General features: G+C 42.5%; 1 protein-coding gene across 2 annotated transcripts in view; it reads left to right on the top strand.

Annotated features, from left to right (window-relative positions):
- The window catches only part of ENPEP (glutamyl aminopeptidase), an 83,041-nt gene that overhangs the window by 44,612 nt on the left and 17,616 nt on the right, over window positions 1-20,813 (top strand). For both annotated transcript variants that reach the window (XM_061585392.1, XM_061585391.1), the window contains exons 12-14: window positions 2,658-2,797; window positions 2,894-2,949; window positions 18,682-18,832. In XM_061585392.1, the coding sequence (XP_061441376.1) occupies window positions 2,658-2,797; window positions 2,894-2,949; window positions 18,682-18,832 (347 nt within the window). The remainder of the gene's footprint in view (window positions 1-2,657; window positions 2,798-2,893; window positions 2,950-18,681; window positions 18,833-20,813) is intronic.

The raw sequence follows: 20,813 nt of genomic DNA, 5'->3' as shown, positions 1-20,813 counted from the left end.
TAATATTTCTGTGTAAACCAGGGAAGAATGCAAAGAGACAATACCTCTAGTTAAAAAGAGAGAAAGACCCCAATGGATGACTGAAGAAACTCTTAAAATGGTTAAATAGAGAAGGAAAGCAAAAGCAAAAGGAGATAGAAACACTGTCAGAACCCTAAATGCAACAATACAGCAACTAGTACGTAGGGACAAATAGAACTATTACAATAGTTACTGTATAGAAATAGAAGAGGACAACAAAAAGGGTAGAACAAGAGCCCTGTTCCAAAAGATTAGAGAAATGAAAGGGAAATTTAAACCAAGAGTAGGGATGTTGAATAATCAACAGGGGAACACACTGACTGACCAAGATGAAATAAAAGGAAGATGGAAGCAATACACTGAAGAACTCTACAAAAGAGATGCCAGGATGACAGATTCATTCATGGAGGAACCGTATGATGAAGAACCAGAATTTTAGAATGCGAGGTGAAAGCTGCTCTTAAAATACTTGGAAGAAACAAATCACCAGGAATAGATAGCATACCAATAGAGTTGCTACAAGCTACTGAGACTGAATCTATCCAAATTTTGACAAAAATTTGTCAAGAAATATGGAAAACTAAACAATGGCCCACAGACTGGAAGCGTTCCATATACATCCCAATTCCAAAGAAAGGGGATCCCAGGGAATGCAGTAATTATCGAACTATTGCCTTAATATCCCATGCAAGTAAAGTAATGCTCAAGATTCTACAACAAAGGCTTTTACCATATATGGAGCAAGAAATGCCAGATGTCCAAGCTGGATTTAGAAAGGGAAGAGGCACAAGAGATCACATCGCAAACATACGTTGGATAATGGAACGGACCAAGGAATTTTAGAAGAAAATCACCTGTGCTTTATAGATTACAGCAAAGCCTTTGATTGTGTAGATGATAAAAAACTATGGAATGCTTTAAAAGAAATGGGGGTGCCACAGCATCTGATTGTCCTGATGTGCAACCTATACTCTGGACAAGAGGCTACTGTAAGGACGGAATATGGAGAAACTGACTGGTTCCCCATCGGAAAGGGTGTGAGACAGGGGTGTATTTTATCACCCTATTTATTTAATCTATACGCAGAACATATCATACAGAAAGCAGTATTGGACCAAGATAAAGGAGGTGTGAAAATTGGAGAGAGAAATATCAATAATTTAAGATATGCAGATGATACCATACTGCTAGCAGAAACCAGTAATGATTTGAAACAGATGCTGATGAAAGTTAAAGAGGAAAGCACAAAAGCAGGACTACAGCTGAATGTCAAGAAGACTAAAGTAATGACAACAAAAGATTTATGTAACTTTACAGTTGACAATGAGGACATTGAACTTGTCAAGGATTATTAATACCTTGGCACAGTCATTAACCAAAATGGAGACAATAGTCAAGAAATCAGAAGAAGGCTAGGACTGGGGAGGGCAGCTGTGAGAGAACTAGAAAAGGTCCTTAAACGCAAAGATGTATCACTGAACACTAAAGTCAGGATCATTCAGACCATGGTATTTCCAATCTCTATGTATGGATGTGAAAGTTGGACAGTGAAAAAAGTGGACAAGAGAAAAACAAACTCATTTGAAATGTGGTGTTGGAGGAGAGCTTTGCACATACCATGGACTGCAAAAAAGACCAATGGTTGGGTGTTAGAACAAATTAAACCAGAACTATCACTAGAAGCTAAAATGATGAAATTGAGATTATCCTACTTTGGACACATCATGAGAAGACATGATTCACTAGAAAAGACAATAATGCTGGGAAAAACATCAGGGAGTAGAAAAAGAGGAAGGCCAAACAAGAGATGTATTGATTCTATAAAGGAAGCCACAGACCTGAACTTACAAGATCTGAACAGGGTGGTTCATGACAGATGCTCTTGGAGGTCACTGATTCATAGGGTCACCATAAGTCGCAGTCGACTTGGAGGCACATAACAACAACAATGTAAACCACTGTGTGAGATTTATATTTTTAATTGCTTTTTAAAAAATGTGTTTTTAAATTTGTATATTTGTATTTGATGTTTTTAATTGTTGTGAACCGGCCAAAGAGCTTTGGCTATGGGGCGGTATACAAATGCAATAAATAAATAAATAATAAAATAAATAAATTTATCTGAAAAAGCAGAATATAAAAATATATGAATGATGATGATGATAATTTACTATTTATTTTGTACTATATAAGTTGTATATAGTTGTACTTTATAAGTTGTTTGTTTGTTATGCATTTAACACCTCTTAAGATACCATAATGAAATTTTGCATGATGGTTCCTGAGATGAAGATGTTTGAATGCAACTGGACACCATTTTAAATCAAGATAGTGGACTGAACCTTTCAAAATTGCATTGATTTTAACCACTGATTTCAAAACTGCATTGTTTTTGTTTGTGTCTTAGAATTTTCAAGCAACACTAGGTACAAGGCTGATAGTAATAAATATTTGCATTTTCCACCAAAATGTGCACATTCAATGCAAAGATGAATTTAATGTCCCATCTAGCCTGGCCATCAGATATAAGTGTGGTTCTTCCTTGTGCTGGTTGGAAACTGACTTGTCATTTGGAGAGATATGTCAATATAGCCACATGTTCACAAGTCCTTTACTGCTTTTTTTTATGACCACAGGAATTAATATTGCACGGCCCAACAATCCAGCTGTCAATTCTTTCTTGAAAGTGAACCAAGATCATGTTGGGTTTTATCGTGTCAACTATGAAATGCAGGCCTGGAATGAATTAGCCAGTATTATGAACAATAGCCCCCAGGTCAGTCTGCTGCAATTATACTTGTATAGATGATTCTCGCGACATCTTAGTTTTGCCACCAGAACTCAACTGTTCCTTTTCTTTTTCTCCCACAAGAATTTCAGCCTGGCGGATCGTGCTGGCTTTTTAGATGATGCCTTTTCATTGGCCAGGTAGGAGTCATAATGAAATGAACTTATGTTGACACATCATCTTACCATATGTACTGTGCAATGTTGAACTTTAGCCAGCACCTATTATATTTAGGTGAAGAAAAAAATCAGGAATTGTCATATGTAAGCATATTTTTACAATACTCTATGTCCTCCTTGTCTTAAGGCTACTACCTTATGCACACTTCCTTTGGAGCAAGCCCCATTTAATAAGTGGAACAAATTTCAGAACAGACATGCATAGCATCTGGCAGCATGGTCTGGTGGCCCTTTTCATGCTCTAGGCAAGGGATCATACAGTTACCTCTTCTAGGAATGGGATGACCTGGCTCCTACATAACATCTAGGAGAGGGATGAGGAACCTGTGGCCCTCCAGTGTTGTTGGACTCTAACTTCCATCATCCCCAGCCAGCATGGCCAATGGTCAGGGACAATGTCTGGAGGGCTGCAGGCATCCAAGCAAGGCCAGGAGTAACCAATGTAGTGTCCTCCATCATCCCTGACCATTGGCGGGAGTTGGAGTGCAACAACATCTGGAGGTCACCACCTGATCAAGGCACTGATTCTTCACATGTCCCAAAGATAATGATACGTTCTGTGGGTACAAGAGATAAATACGCCAACATCTTGGTATTTTCACCAGCCCCTTCCTTACCTCACTTCCTGCTCCATTTCCCTCTTCCCATGGAGATCTTCCATATATCTTTTCTTTTCAATGTGCTGACATGCATCCAAGTCCCAACCTTCTTACGAGCTTCTCTTGGGTAGGAGCATGGCTATATCATTTTGGGCACTTTTTTTTATCCCTTTTCTCTTTTTACTCTTTTCCTTCTGAAGAGCCAAGCACTCTTTAAGGGCTGTATCAGGGGTGGGAAACATCAAGCCCATGCGCTGAACGCAGCTCTCCTGATGTCTGTATCTGGCTCTTGGGACTTTTCCCAGGCTACTCACCTCACTGGCCCTGCTTTGCACCCTTCTTGCATGTCTTTGCCTGGCTGGAATGTGTCTTTAACTTCAATGACGCCTCTTGCTTGTCTGGATGGAGGATAGAGATGGGTGTGCATGTGTGTGTGGAAAGCAGCCCATTGTACAAAGATAAATTTTGCATCTGTTATTTCACCCACTTTTGCCTCTGGCCTGGCCCACCCCTGGAGTATGGCCCTTAGATGGTTGCCCAGAAAGAAATGTGGCCATTGGGCTAAGAAATGTTCTTTACCCACATCTCCCACAAATATAATGTAGAAATGGCCCTTATTAGTTGAAGCACACGGTGAAGCACAAGGACATTAAAAAAAACCCCTATGGTGACATCCAATGATATCAGCCCACATGCTCAATGGAAATCCACTTGCACAAATTTATTTTTATTTATTTATTTATTGAATTTTTATACCACCCCACTAGCATAGCTCTCTGGGCGGTGTACAACAAATATAATAAATACAATAGAATCACATAGAACAATACAAAAAATATAAATGCAAATCCATAATCTAAAACCAGTTAAAACATATTTAAGAAAAACTAAAATGCCTGATAAAATAGGAAGGTTTTAACTTGGTGCCGAAAGGATAGCAATGTCGGCGCCAAGCGCACTTCTTCATGATTCCTTTCCTCCCCCCTCTAGACCCTCATGACCACCAATCTGTTCTCATTGTTCTCTCAACCCTCTGGGTCATATTTTGGGAGTGCAGGGGGGATGCAGGAAGGGAAGGAGAAGCCCCATTGCACAAACGGATGGCCACTCATGCTACAATGAATTCCAAGGTTCAGTCTCCAAGCTCTAAAATTTTCACTCCTCTCACTTTCCTCTCACCAATCTGTTTAGTTCCAGTTTTGCAAAACAGTAATCATAAAGTTAGAATCCTCTGACACCAGTGCTATTGCCTTATTCTCCATTCAATCATTTTCCCCCTTGAAATTCTTATTTCCATCTTTGGAGATTCTAGTCAGGCTTGATTATAACAAATACCAATACACTGGCTATTTCTAGCTTCAACTTATCACCACTGTGTAATGCCTTCTCTTTCCCATTGATTTTGGGGAGGCATCAGAATAGGAAATATGAGGGAAAGGTTGTGTGTATGTGGAAAGTTAGGGGCTACAGTCCTGAGGACTAGCTCCTGGGTTTTTTGCAAAAGGAACCTGAGAGTGAGAAAGCTTAACATGGTTTAATTAAGGACATTCAATTTCTTCATAACCACCACCACTACCACACCTTTTAGACAGGGATAGACTTTCTGGCTTGGGACTGGGAACTGTGTCTGCCACACTTCTATTTCTTGGGGAACACCACATTATGTCAGTGGTAGCTGGTATATATTGGAATTGGTAGGGCATAAGACAGGAGACCAACAGTAGGTGGTGCCAGAGTCAATGACAGGCAAAACCACAGCCAACTAATTCTAATTTTGTCCCTCTCCTCCTCCCTGCTGAGTTCTACAAGCGACAACACTGAGACTAAGGAGGAGGAAGCTAACAGCCTGGACTGGTTGTAAGAAGGCAGGCAGGCAGGTGTGGGGGGGCTGGCTGAGGGCAGACTGAGGCTTTGTTCTCATGAACTGGCTTCTGCAGCTTACCATGGTCTGACCTCAGAGAGTCCATCTCACTTCTGAGTGTTCCTGTGACAAGGTAGTTATCTTGCCCCAAAAAAACCAAAAAGAAGGAAACCCACTGAAATTATTCTAGGATTATTGAGATTATACAGTTGTTGTCTTAGTCAAAAGACTTAGAGTTGTTATAAAAAAAGAATACTAATATCATGCAGTATTTTGCACATTTAAATGTTACATAAATTATTAACACTAAAGGCAAAATCACCCACTGAATTAAATAAGACTTGTGTATTCCATACATTTATGAGCTTTTAATTTCATTGGGACTTTAAGTGCACTTAAGTTTCTCTATTAGCTTTTTGCAGTGCTGTTGTCATTTTAAAAATCCTGTATCCACTTACCTGTGAGTAAGCCCCATAGAGCTCAACAGAGACTTTTGAATACGGATGGACGGATCTATCAGTGTCAGTTCCCAGTTTCTCATATTTCCAGTCTTAAACTCAGTTCTTCACATTTCTGCAGCAGGTTGGGATTTTTTTTAAAAAAAACCTTCAGCATTTTAGTGTGAAGTTTTCCTACTGAATTTATTTATTATTTATTTATTGCATTTATTGCATTTATATACCACCCCATAGCCGAAGCTCTCTGGGTGATTTACAACAATTAAAAACATTAAAAACAAGTATATACATTTTAAAAAACACATTTTTAAAAAGCAATTTAAAAACACATGCTAAAATGCATGGGAGAAGAGGAAAGTCTTGACCTGGCACCGAAAAAATAACAGTGTTGGTACCAGGCACACCTCGTCAAGGAGGTTATTCCATAATTTGGGGGCCACCACTGAGAAGGCCCTCTCCCTTGTTGCCAGACTCCCAGCTTCCCTCCGAGTAGGCACCCGGATGAGAGCCTTGGATGTTGAGCATAGTGTACAGGTGGGTTCGTGTCGGGAGAGGCATTCCATCAGGTATTGTGGTCCCAAGCCATGTAAAGCTTTATAGGTTAAAACCACCACCTTGAATCAAGCTCGGAAACAGCCAATGCAAGTGGGCCAGAATCGGTTTTATACGTTCGAACCATCTGGTCCCTGTTAGCAATCTGGCCATTGCATTTTGCACAAGCTGCAGTTTCTGAACCGTCTTCAAAGGCAGCCCCACATAGAGTGGGTCATGGTCAGATCACTACCTGGTAAATGTGGACTTCTCGTTGCCGTGTCCCCTCCGCAGGGGTGAAGGACCTATTAGAATGGTCCGCCCTAGGCGCCTGATGGATCCGGATGGATTCCTGACTGCGCTAGGGGAATTGGAACCTGCTGAAGGTCGCCCGGTCGAAACCCTGGTGAAGGAGTGGAATGAGGGGATCACCAGGGCATTAGACCGGGTGGCTCCGAAACGTCCTCTCCCCCTGAATAGAACTCAGCTAGCACCATGGTATACACCGCGGTTGCGTAGTCTGAGACAGGAGGTGAGACGACTAGAACGCCGGTGGCGGAAATCCCGCTCCGAAGATGTCCGGACACAGGTTAGAACAGCAGTAGCTGCCTACCAAGTGGCAATAAAGGCAGGAAAGAAGGCTTTCTTTGCTGCCTCTATTGCGTCTGCGGAGTGCTGTCCCAGGAGGCTGTTCCAGGTGGTCCGAAGCCTGGTCAGTCCAGTTGCTCAGGAACCCTTGGAACAGTCAAAGGCCTCCTGTGACATATTAGCAAAGCACTTCGCTGATAAAATCGAACACTTACGGAGCTCAATCCCGTGCGCCGTGGATACAGTGGATGAACCAGAGTTGGCCAGTTGCATGCCGGTGGATTGGGATTGGTTTCAGCTTCTCCCTTCTGAGGATGTGGACAAGGTGCTTTCATCTGTGAAGCCTACCACTTGCCTAACTGATCCTTGCCCTTCGTGGCTCCTTATGAGCTGCAGAGAGAAATTGGGCGAGGGGATCAAAGCGGTGGTAAACGCATCCTTGAAAGAGGGTGTGATGCCATCAGCCTTCAAGGAGGCAATTGTAAAGCCCATCCTGAAGAAGCCCTCCTTGGATCCCCAAGTTTTCAATAACTTCCGCCCAATTTCGAACCTACCATTTTTGGGCAAGGTCATCGACCGAGTGGTGACCAACCAGTTGTCAGCACACTTGGATGAAACGGATTACTTGGATCCATACCAATCGGGTTTCAGGACTGGTCACGGAACTGAAACAGCCTTGGTCGCTCTGGTAGATGATTTGAGGAGGGCATTAGATAGGGGAGAATTCACCTTTCTTGTCCTCCTCGATCTCTCAGCGGCTTTTGATACTGTCGACCACAGTATCCTTTTATGTTGCCTGGAGGGATTGGGAATTGGAGGCACTGTATTACAGTGGTCCCATTCCTTTCCCTCCGATAGGTATCAACAGGTAGCATTGGGGGAGGAGGTTTCAGACCCTTGGCCTCTCAATTGTGGTGTGCCACAGGGTTCTATCCTCTCTCCCATGCTATTTAACATTTATATGAAGCCGCTGGGGACAATCATTAGGAGATTTGGGCTGCAGTGTCACCAATATGCAGATGACACTCAGCTCTATCTCTCGTTTAAATCTTCGCCAGAGTTGGCTGTGGAGACTGTGACGCCCTTCCCTGGCTCTCCCTGTCAGGTTCCTACCTGCGCGTGGCTACTGCCTGTCACTAGGCACCACCAGGGACTCCACCAGTCTGGACTGTCCTTTATTTTATTGTTTCTCTCCCCGCTCGGGCACAGATCTCAACAGATCCCCATGCTAGGCAACCACCAGTCACGTCCTAATACTAGTATTCGCAGAGACTCTGAATACTGGTATTGTTATTCTCTTCACCGCTGCCACCATTTGTTACAGTTCCCCTTCAGCCTTGGTCATTACCTTACCCTCCCTTCTGGTCTGTGAAACCCCAGCCAAGGATCAGGCCTTTGGTAAACCAAATTAAGTATTTATTAAAGATAACAAAGCTAACAAGATTAACAAGATTTCTTCTTAAGGCACATAAGCATATGGTTTTACTCAATACTAATCCGAATTCCACCCCCCTCCTTCTCCACTCTCTCCTGGCAAACAACTCTCTCAAACCCCACCAAGCAACCCACTCTTTCTCTTCTCCCCCCAGATTCCACTCTCACTCTTCCTTTTATACGTTCAGCCATTTTAAACACTCAGCCAATCATCTAGCATTCTACTGCCCATTCACTCCCCCTCCTCTTTCACTCCACTTACCATGTATCTTCTAAACAACCAACACTTACCATATATACATTAATATAGGAACATCACATTTCCCCCCCCCCCTTAAAACAACGGCAGAGTATTATTCCTGTTCCAGGATTTATACGTCGCGTTAACAAATAAAAGTCTCTATGGGGAAAATGTCTTTCTTTGTTCCTCCGTCTGTCACGTCACTGCAGTCCCAGCCACTTGCCTGGAAAGTCCATCGGCCAGTACATTGTCCTTGCCTTTTATGAACTGGAAGTCCACTTGATAGTCCTGTAGGGCCCAGGACCACCTCTGCAGCATAGTGTTATGGTTTTTCATAGTCTGCAACCATAACAAGGCCCGATGATCCGTAGTCACTGTGAATCTTCGTCCCCACACGTATGGGCGCAACTTGTTCAGTCCCCACACGACCGCTAGGCACTCCTTCTGGACCGACGAATAGTTTTTCTCCCTCGGCATCAGCTTGCGACTCAGGTACGCCACTGGATGTCTGGTGCCTTCTCTCTCCTGTAGCAAGACAACTCCCAGCGCCAGGTCCGACGCATCTGTAGCCACGATGAATGGTTTCTCATAGTCTGGTGCTATTAATATGGGTCCTTGGCAGAAGGCTTGCTTCAGTAGATCAAAAGCCTTCTGACATTCATCCGTCCATACCACACGCTCAGAACACTTCTTCTTTGTTAATTCATGCAAGGGGATAGGCCACGATTGCACTGCCTCTACCTTGCTCCATAAGGGGGTGACTTTCCCACTCCCCACCCAATGTCCTACACAGATTACTTCACTCACAACTTTTCCATTCACACAGCACGGTACAGATCTGACTGGGGCATGCTCTCCAGTATCAATGGAATGTCTGGCTGTACTGGTTCGGCCAGGTTTATTGCCAAAGAGATTCCCATAGTTTTTCAAAACTCTCAGAATCTCTTCTGACCATTCCACTTGATCTACCCCTCCTTTGTCTTTGCTTTCCTGTACCAAATCTGGAAGTTCAGGCCCACTTCCCTCAGGGAATAAGGTAACTTGCAACACCTGTGCATCCCTGGTATGGTAAGGCTTCAACATATTTACATGAACCACTTTGCTTTTGTTTAATTGGTCTGTGGTGATTACATACGTCACTGTGTCAAGCCTTTCTCTGATGGTATATGGTCCTTCCCAGTTAGCCTGTAATTTGTCATGTTTCCTGGGTATGAACGCCATAACCATATCTCCCACATCATACACACGTTCCCTGGCTGTTCTGTCATACCAGTAACGTTGCTTCTCCTGTGCTTGACTCAAATTCTTTTTCACCACCTCCATCATTGATGTTAATTTATTGCGGAATTCCAATACAAAATCTACTACAGATGTTTTGTACTCTCCCAGGGTTCCTTCCCATGAATTTTTTAATAGTTCCAAAGGTCCCCTCACTTTTCTAGTGAACATGAGTTCAAAGGGTGAGAAGCCTGTTGACTCTTGAGGGACTTCTCTATATGCAAATAAGAAGCATCCCAAACATTCATCCCAGTCTTGTGGGTGATCTTGAACATAGCTTCTGATCATGCCCTTCAAAACGCCATTGAATCTCTCTGTTAACCCATTAGTGGCGGGATGGTAAGTAGTGGTCTTTAGATGTTTTAGACCACAACATTTCCACATACATTGCATCACTTCTCCCATGAATACACTGCCTTGATCCGTCAGCACTTCATGAGGGAAACCCAGCCTCATAAAGATTTTTAATAAAGCCTCTGCCACTACAGGGGCTTCTACAGATCTTAGTGCTTCTGCGTCTGGGTACCTGGTGGCAAAATCCACCACCACCACTAGATATTTCTTGCCATGCCTTGTGGGTTTGGAAAAAGGGCCCACCAAATCTATTCCCACTCTATAAAAGGGTTGTCCAATTATAGGAAGGGGCTTTAAGGGTGCCTTAGTCTTTACTCCACTTTTTCCCACCTTTTGGCATATTCCACAAGATAGACAATGTTGTTTTACATCTTTGGAGATGTTTGACCAATAATAGTGTGCTGCCAATCTCCTCTTGGTCTTTTTTATTCCCAGATGTCCTGCACATGGGACATCGTGGGCTACCTCTAGCAATCTGGTTCTGTATTTGCTAGGTACTATCAATTGCTTCACTGGTTCACATTCATTCTTTCTCTCAGCGGGCATCCACAGTCTATATAAAATCCCATTCTCACACACAACTTGATTCCTCAGTTTGTCAGTGAAAGGAATCTGTTGGGTCAGAGCTTGTTCTTTTATCTGCTTCAAACTTGTATCTTTATGCAGCTCTTCCCTGAATTGCTCTGCTTCTTTCTTATCAGCGACCACTTGATGCAGTTTGTCTCCTTCAGCAGGCCTGCTAGTGGTTGCTATGGTGACCTGAGGCTGGTTAACAGATTCCACCCTGTTTGTTTCAGCCCCCCTTAATATGGCTTCTTTTTCTCTGCCAATTTGCTGTCTGGTCATTACATATATCTTTCCTTGGGCTCCCATTACATCTCTTCCCAGTATTACTGGTTCTTGTTGCTGGGCATTAATGCCTACTTTATATCGGCCCTCTCGGCCTCTCCAAGTCATTTCCACCAGGGCCACAGGCAAACTTTCTGGTTGACCCCTCACTCCTTGGATAGTCACAGTTTCCTGAGGTAATATTACCTCAGATTTTATTAAATCTGGCCTCAATAATGTCTGAGCGGCACCAGTATCAAGCAATGCCCAATAATTTGCCCCTTGTACACTCACTTCCTCTCTCAGACTTGAATCAAGGTCTGTTACTTCTGTCCAGTTTATCTGGCAGAACTGAACCTTTTTCGCTGTTTCTAAAGCCTTGGGCTCTGTTTTCACTGCCCTTGTCTGAGCAGGATTACTAATGAGGTTGGCAACCTCACATTGAAAACGTAGGTGCCCCGGTCTACCACATTTGTAGCATAATTTCTCCTCACTTTTAGGGTACACAGATCCACTCTGGGGTGTCCTGTGCCCTTCAGATTTTACTGGAGGACTCACTCTCTGTGGTACCACATCCCTTCTGCCAGCGTTATATGGTCTGGGTTTAAAATCTCTTGATGTTTTCCCCACCCAGCCAGTTCTGTTGGAGGCGAAGTGATCCGCCATCTCTGCGGCCTCCTGCACCGATGTAGGGGAACGGTCTTTGACCAGGAGCCTTATTTCTGGTGGTAACTGATGGTATAATTGATCCAATATCATGAGGTTTTTCACCTCCTCCACAGACTGAGCTTTTGCACTTGTCAGCCATTTCCCAAATATGTCCATCAGTTTTGCCCCCAGCTCCACGAAACACCTCCCTGTCTGTATCTGGCAGTTTCTGAAAAGCTTTCTATAATAATCAGGCCCCAGTCTGAATCTTTTAAACACTGCTTCTTTGAATTCAGCATAGGTGACGGGCCTGTCTGAGGGGAAATATTGGTATACCTCAGCCAATTCCCCTTTAATCAGGTTTGATAAATACTGCATGTATTTATCCTCAGGTAGCCCCCACAACTGAGCTGCTTTTTCAAAGGTGCTGAGGTAAATTTGAGGATTTTGACCAGGCTCATAGACAGCAAAGTCCTTTGGAGTAATTTTTATTTTTGCTCCATCTCTGTCCTTTCTTGTTTCATCAGAATGAAACTTCTCTCTTTCAAATTTTAACTTTTCTACTTGTAATTCAGCATCCAATGCTCGTTGCTTCTCCCTCTCCTCAAACCCCAATCTCATTCTCTCAATTTCCAACTCCCTCTGTTTTTCCTTCTCTGCACCTTCCATCCTCAATCTCTCAGCTTCCATCCTCAGTCTCTCAGCTTCCAACTCCCTCTGCTTGTCTTTTTCCTCAGCCTCCCATCTTAACTTCTCTCTCAAGTACTCTATATAAGCGGGATTGCTTAAGTATCCCTCTGGGGTCTCTTCTCTGACAGGTTGTTTTTGCTGGGCAGTAGCAAATCCTATAAGTGCTACCCTCAATTCATCTACCCCTTTACCCTCATGAGGTAAATTGAATGTTATGCACTTCTCCACCAGCTCCTCTCTTTTCATTTTTATGTATTCAGCCATGGTGTTTGAGTTCACTCACTCTTTGCCACACACTCTTTGCCAGTCACTCTCACAAGAAATCTTGTTTTGTTATTTCTGTTTGCCACACCACTGTTCTGGATTCTCTAGTATTCGTATCTGGATTCTCTGTTGTTCGTATCCCACCGCTACTGACACCACCTGTGACGCCCTTCCCTGGCTCTCCCTGTCAGGTTCCTACCTGCGCGTGGCTACTGCCTGTCACTAGGCACCACCAGGGACTCCACCAGTCCGGACTGTCCTTTATTTTATTGTTTCTCTCCCCGCTCTAGCACAGATCTCAACAGATCCCCCTGCTAGGCAACCACCAGTCACGTCCTAATACTAGTATTCGCAGAGACTCTGAATACTGGTATTGTTATTCTCTTCACCGCTGCCACCATTTGTTACAGTTCCCCTTCAGCCTTGGTCATTACCTTACCCTCCCTTCTGGTCTGTGAAACCCCAGCCAAGGATCAGGCCTTTGGTAAACCAAATTAAGTATTTATTAAAGATAACAAAGCTAACAAGATTAACAAGATTTCTTCTTAAGGCACATAGGCATATGGTTTTACTCAATACTAATCCGAACTCCACCCCCCTCCTTCTCCACTCTCTCCTGGCAAACAACTCTCTCAAACCCCACCAAGCAACCCACTCTTTCTCTTCTCCCCCCAGATTCCACTCTCACTCTTCCTTTTATATGTTCAGCCATTTAAAACACTCAGCCAATCATCTAGCATTCTACTGCCCATTCACTCCCCCTCCTCTTTCACTCCACTTACCATGTATCTTCTAAACAACCAACACTTACCATATATACATTAATATAGGAACATCACAGAGACCTTGTCCAAGTGCCTGGAATCTGTGAGTGGATGGATGGGAAGGAACAAGCTGAAGCTGAACCCTGATAAGACCAAGGTGCTGCTCGTGGGGGACAAAGGAAGGCTGGGAGATGTTGACTTGAAGTTCAGTGGGTTGAGTCTACCCCTGAAGGACCAAGTCCGCAGCCTTGGGGTTGTACTTGATTCCAGGCTGTCCATGGAGGCTCAGATTTTGGCAGTGAGCCGGGCAGCTTGGTATCAACTACACCTCATACGAAGGCTGCAACCCTACCTTCCTGTTCATCAGCTCCCACTGGTGGCACACGCCCTGGTCACCTCTCGTTTGGATTACTGTAATGCGCTCTACGTGGGGTTACCCTTGAAAACGGTCCGGAAATTACAACTCATACAAAATGCGGTGGCTCGACTACTTATGAATAGTCGCAGCTGGGATCACATCACACCAGTGTTGTTCGATCTACACTGGCTTCCAGTTGTTTTCCGAGCCCAATTCAAGGTGTTGGTATTAACCTTTAAATCCCTATACGGTTTCAGCCCAGTTTATCTTACGGAGCGCCTTCAACGCCACCAATTATGCCGCCCAACAAGATTGGCCACACAGGGCCTTCTCTCAATCCCGCCGACAAAAACAGCTAGATTGGCGGGTACTAGAGAGAGGGCGCCTTCTCTCAATCCCGCCGACAAAAACAGCTAGATTGGCGGGTACTAGAGAGAGGGCATTCTCAGTGGTGGCCCCCTCCCTCTGGAACTCCCTTCCACAAGATCTCCGGCACGCCTCTTCCCTAAATGTATTCCGTAAAGCCTTAAAGACCTGGCTCTTTCAACAGGCCTTCGGGATCTCCGGGGAGGGTTAATTGCTATGACTGTAATGCCTCCTGCCCTGTTTTAATATTGTTGTTGCTGCTGTATTGCTTTTATATTGTTTTTATACTGTATTACTGTATTTTATCATATTGTGTTTTAACGATTTTGTACGTCGCCTAGAGTGGCCATTGGCCAGATAGGCGACACAGAAATTAAGTTTATTATTAGAGGGCATTGCAGTAATATAACTGCACCTTTGTATGTAGTTCTGACTGATGTACACATTTTGTAAGCAATTTCTCCTAATCTCCTGCATTTTTCTATGCCATTTTCACGAATATACTCATTTTTATGCACATTTCCCCCTAATATAGGCATTTTTGTAAACATTGCTTAGTTGGACAACTGCATCGCAAAATTCAGATAAGTGTGAATTTGGAAGGATGTCTGTGTTTTGGTTCTCATATTGTTTCGGAAAGTCTGAATGTGATAGATTCAGCTTGAAATGAGAAATGAATAAAATTTCTCCCCCAACCTTACTTCTGAATAGACATGTGTAGAAATGAAAGTAAGAATCACTAGCCAATTTATTATTGTTGTAGGCTGATAATCACAGCATCAGGTGCATATATTCTTTGCACAGAGTCAGAATGGTTTCTTGGAATTCTGGCAAGGGCCTTCTTTCCCCAGTTTTTATTTATATGGCTGGATTTAAGCAGCAGGTTCACCTATGATTGATTGAATGTGCTATATCACTAAGCCTGATGATCCCCAAAGAACAAGGTACTAAGTAAAGTCTTTGCATATGTTTACGTAACTTGTTTGCATATGTTTTTGTGTCTGAGACTCTTGGATTGTAGCACTTGCATTGGTCTTGCTAGATCCCCATGTATTAGCCATCCACACAGGGATCATCACCATTCCAGTCTGGCTTGTGAATGTCAATCATATTGAATCAATACTCCTGACACTTGGCAGAAGAGGAGAAAAAGCCCCTTCCATCTAGAAGTACCCCAAGATCAAATTGTGTGGCACTATGATGACAGTTTTAGGAGTTTCCTGTCTATTATCACCTAGTGCAGGCAATTGCTTTTGCTATGGAATGAAGCTGAAGGGCTCTTGTAAGAGTAAAACTAAGCAACTGTGTACAGAAAGGATAAATACAGACAACTGGGGAGGCTCTTCATAGGAATCTCATAGAAAGTCAAGAGAACATAAAGGCAACTTGAAAGTTGTTGCTAAATCCGTTAGGCATGGATCTGGAGGAACAAAATGAAGTCAAAGGCTTGTTCCTGGGTTGCTTGGAGCTACTCAAATGACATTTTTCAAACAAAACAGCACTGTCTATGGACAGAGCTGGCTTGCCTCAGATTCTCTGCTTATAAACACAGGCCAGGGTAACAAGGGATGAATATGAACCAATGCAGCTACATGTCCTTAGGCGTTATTTCAGGTGGGTATGAAAACGAAGAACTTAAGACAAAGAAAATGGGTTTTAAGGAGGGATTTGAAAGTAGGGAGAGTACTACCATTGTACAGGACTTATGGGAAGTAGTTCCCTATATAGGGAAGGGCTGGGAGAAAGGGTGAAGGTGGTGGATTCTCCTTTGCTGGAGGTGTTTAAGCAGAGGCTGGATGGCTATATGTCAGGACTGCTGTAGTTGCATCAAGCATTGCAGATCCTGCATTGAGCAGAGAGTGACTAGGTGATCTCCAGAACTCTTTGCTCTACGATTCAAGTGGCTGAGAGCAGAGATGGGCATATCTGCCTATTTCTGGTCCATGTCACTTGTACAGATTTCCCCCAAAATTCAGCTCTTTTCCATTTCCACATTAATATTTTGGGAAAGAGAAGGGGAAATTATATTTATCTCAAAATACTATTTGAATGTGTATTTTCTCTCCAAATGCATATTTAAAGGGATATTTTGATACTTTTAAAAGTGCGTCACAACTTAAAAGAAGCACACAGTCTGGTGGATAACTAAGTTCTAATCTGTGCATTTATCTGAGGAGTTTGAATAATTTCATATAGGAATTCCTTGAACATTCCTAGCTGAGAGATGGAAGAGCAGAGGTAGGAATGTGGCAAGGACCTATCTGTGTTGCCTGTGTCAGTCAGGCCCCATGGGCACAATACATTTGAAGCAGTATCATACCACTTAAGCAGTCATGGCTTTCTGGGAAGTGTAGTTTGTGAAGAGCGCTGAGAACTCTTAGGAGACCCCTCTTCCCCTCACAGAGCTAAAGTTCTCAGAGTGGTTTAACAATTAATCCCTTTTCCTAACAAATGCTGGGGAATTGTAGCCCTGTGAGTGGAATAGGGGTCTCCTAACAACTCTTAGCACCCTTAACAAACTACAGTTTCCAGGATTCTTTGGGGAAAGCCATGACTGTTTAAAGTGGTATAATATTGCTTTTAATGTACAGTGCAGATAGAGCCTCAATAAGACATTATGTATACCGAAGGTGAAGTATAAGTAATCAATAGCAGCAATATAATGGGTAAAACAAAATATTCCTTGTGAGGCAATTCCCAACAAGTGGGACAAGCTCCCTGGCCTCTACAGATGTTGTGCACTTTCCTTCTCCTGTGCTAGAGCACACATTTGTCCTGATCTTATCACCCCACAAACAAAATGAGTTCCTGCAGTAAGAATATTCCCCTCTGCCTCCCCAACTCCCTTCCATATGTTATTTTTGTATGGCACAAAACAAAACTGATACTTTAGGGGATCTCTCACAGAGCACAGGTCTTGATTGCTCCAAATGTCTTCTTTCCTCATTCCTTCTTGCATCCTTGTTGACAGCATTCCAAATCCTGCACACAAACATGCCCTTTCAACGTTACTGCTATTGCAGGAGCAGATGCACTCATCAAAAAGCATCACTGCTGTGTAGGGAAGGGTGAGAATTCTGATTCAGTTTGCATTTCAAGCAGAATTTATCAAATGTGCACTTTCTGAAACGGTATGAGAACTGAAACACAGCCATCCTTTGAAATTCGCATTTATTAGAATTTTGGGATGCAGTTCGCCAACTAAACAACATTTACAAAAATGCATATATTGGGGGAAAGTGTGCATAAAAATGAATACATAGTGAAAATAACATGCAAAAATGCATTATATGATGAAAAATGGCTTGCAAAAATGTGTGCATTACTCAAAACTCCCTACAAAAATGTGTTTATTAGGAGAAATTCACACTAAAATGCTGGAGAATTTTCATGAGGATTTAAAAAAAAATAATCACAAATTGCTGCAGAAATGTGGAGAACTGAATTTCAGATTGGAAAAAAAGGAGACACTGAGAGAACAGAAATTGACAGATCTTTCCATCCTTACTGCAAAACTGACAGATCTAAAGGGCAAAATATTCTGAAATTATATTGATGCAAACCTCCATGCATTATTGCAATAGTAACATCTGGCTTTTCTAGTCTCAGAATTTAGGGAGGGATGGGAGATGCAGGGTACAAATTGTATATCTTCCCCCATATTCCATGCAGGGATGGATTTTTCTCTTCTCTCCTCTTACCTCCCAGTATGCCAGTCTGATCTGTCAAGAAACTGGGCATGCCTCCAAAGCAGGCTTTGAGGGCAATTGCTGTGTTATTACAAGCTCCCCAGCAGGCATAGTGCTGATCTGTTGCTGGTTTTTGATGTGCCCTGATTTAATCTTAAAGCCAGTCAACATAAACTGAATTCTCATGAGTGCCTGAAAATGGTCAAGCTGAATACTCCATATGAATAAGGAGTTAAGCCAGTGCGCAGTCTGCCTTGCTTCGTCTTTGTGGTATTTGAGAGACTGAAATATTTTGATACAGTGCCTATAATATATGTGCCTAGATTTCCACTGGTGTTGGCGCAGGCAGAGCTTCACTGGGAATAACAATATACGCATCCGCATGCCTGACCAATTTAGCCCTGTGTGTTATTTGGAATTTGCTTAAAGGCCCTTACCCCCCCACACACAACATGCTAAAGACTCCAATCACTTCCACACTTTATTTATTTAATCCTTTAATTATTTTCAGAATAGTACCAAACCTAATCTGCAAATACATATGAAGGCGGAAGGGGATAATACAGTTGTAACTATAACCACCACCACCACTACTACCACTACTTATCATCATCATCATTATTAATTATTATTATTATTTAGTTGCTTGTTATCTAAAAGGTTCCAAGTAAGTTATATTTAAAATCTAAGTAGTAGTCCTATAATAAAGCAACATTAGAAATGTCTCTTTTTTATTTTTCAGAGCTGGACTTCTGAATTATAGTTATGCCTTGAACCTATCAAGATATCTGCAAAATGAGAAAGAATATATACCATGGCAAAGAGCGGTAGTAGCTGTCTCCTATCTTGGAGACATGCTTGAAAATGATAATACACTGTATCCCAAATTTCAGGTAAGGTTGCCAAAGTGTTATATATATATATATATATATATATATATAAAACACTTTATACTAACAATAAAAAACAGAAGGGTGTAGCCCTCGCTTTCATTTATTCCTTCTAGCTATGAGGGGAGTAGATCTCCAATGTGATTGAGGGAGGGGGTGAGAACATAAGACTGTCCTCCATGTGCGCTGCTTTCCCCAGTAAAAATCCTCCCCCCAGTGCCTTTATTTATTTATTCATTTATTGCATTTATATACCGCCATACTACTAGCAGAAACCAGTAATGATTTGAAACGAATCATTCCATAATTTGTGGGCCACCACTGAGAAGGCCCTCTCCCTTGTTGTCATCCTCCGAGCTTCCCTTGGTGTAGGCACCTGGAGGAGGACCTTTGATGTTGAGTGTAGTGTACAGGTGGATTTGTGTCAGGAGAGGCATTCCATCAGGTATTGTGATGGATTATTTAAGGACAAACACATGTAGCTGCATGCTATGTATTAAGCAAATGTTGAGTTTGGCCCTGAGGATTGCAGCCTGAATATCTTTTCAAAGGCTGATGCTGGTTAAGTATAACTACATTTCTGAATATTCCAGACCTACAACAGAATGTTGTGGTGTAGAGTTCTACCATTCAGACTGCCAGCCAGCCAGCCAGCCATGCTCTCCTTCCATTCCATCTCCCTGGTTGTTTACTCCCATCCCCAACAGACATTCAGCATGCTCAGCCCTCATTGATCTGGGTTTTTTTGGGCGGGGGGTCTGAAGTTTTTCTGTACTCCTGCAAACTTCAGGGTTTCTCCAAGCCTGCTGATAACTCCCTCCTGTGTGTGGATTGGCAGTTGAAGAATAAGTTCAATATAGTATTGGTATTATGATTTGGGGGATGATTCTACCAGTGTAAGACTTTGAGCCCCTCCAGACTGGTGGGTATTTGCAGGTGTATTCTGTAATGTGTCATTGACTCAGTAACAGTTCATTAGTGTTCAGTTTATACTGGACCGTCCATAAATCATTCCGCTTTATTAGTTGTCCCCAGTGTTACCACATTGCTATCTGGAGGGATACTCTTGTACTATAGCACAACAGAAGCAGGACAAAAAAATCTGGAACATATGTGGCATGAAAAGTTACAGAATTTCAGCAGGAAGTTATGGGACATGTTGTTGGATGTTGGATCGTGCACAAGCAGATGCCCAGAATGTAGAACAGAATAGTGACAGGCTAGGTCCCGTTGCAAGTAATCAGCCAGACACGCAATAGGTTTTTAAGAGTCACTTTACTGACATGAAAAGTTTCAGGACACAATTACAAGCTCTTTCTCTCTACTAACAAACTCCTTGACCCCCACCTATTTTTCCATAAGCAGCACCTTTTACATTTGTTCACATTTTTGCTTCCATTTGTCATTACATTTACATTTACATTTCTTGTATTCATTTAAATCACATTTCTCCACATGATACAGTTTACTTCAACATCAGTTATCTTTCATTTTATTCAGCATCACCTTTTATTAAAAAAAAAGTTGAACATCACAACATATGTACCAGTTGGAAACAAAGCAGTATGTCCACCCCAAAATGTTTGCAGGCGTAAACAGTACTCAAAGCGGGATTGTGTATAACTGCCCCATTACCCTAATGAGCACAAATCATGATGAATGCACAATAAAAAAGCACATCTGGAGAAGCCTTTTGTGTAATAAAAAAGCCTAACTTTTCACCATTTTGATAACTTGTTGCCCATGACAGTGATTAGGAAAACTACAGTCATATTTACACTTACATATCTCAAAAGTATTTCATAGGTTTATCTATCATAGTTTCTGCCAAAAGATCCAGGAATTGTGGCTTGATACAAATGCTAAGTGATCCCAATACCTTTAAAGAACTACAGTTTCCTGTGTTCAGTTGAAGAAAATATTAACAAAATTAGTTGGACATGACCTAAAAAGCAATTGGAAACAGGAGATACTCTCAATTTTC

Source organism: Rhineura floridana, chromosome 9 (assembly GCF_030035675.1).
Source record: "Rhineura floridana isolate rRhiFlo1 chromosome 9, rRhiFlo1.hap2, whole genome shotgun sequence".
In the NCBI taxonomy this organism is placed as follows: domain Eukaryota; kingdom Metazoa; phylum Chordata; class Lepidosauria; order Squamata; family Rhineuridae; genus Rhineura; species Rhineura floridana.
Note: the sequence above shows the minus strand (reverse complement) of the source record. Positions and strands in the feature narration are given on the sequence as shown.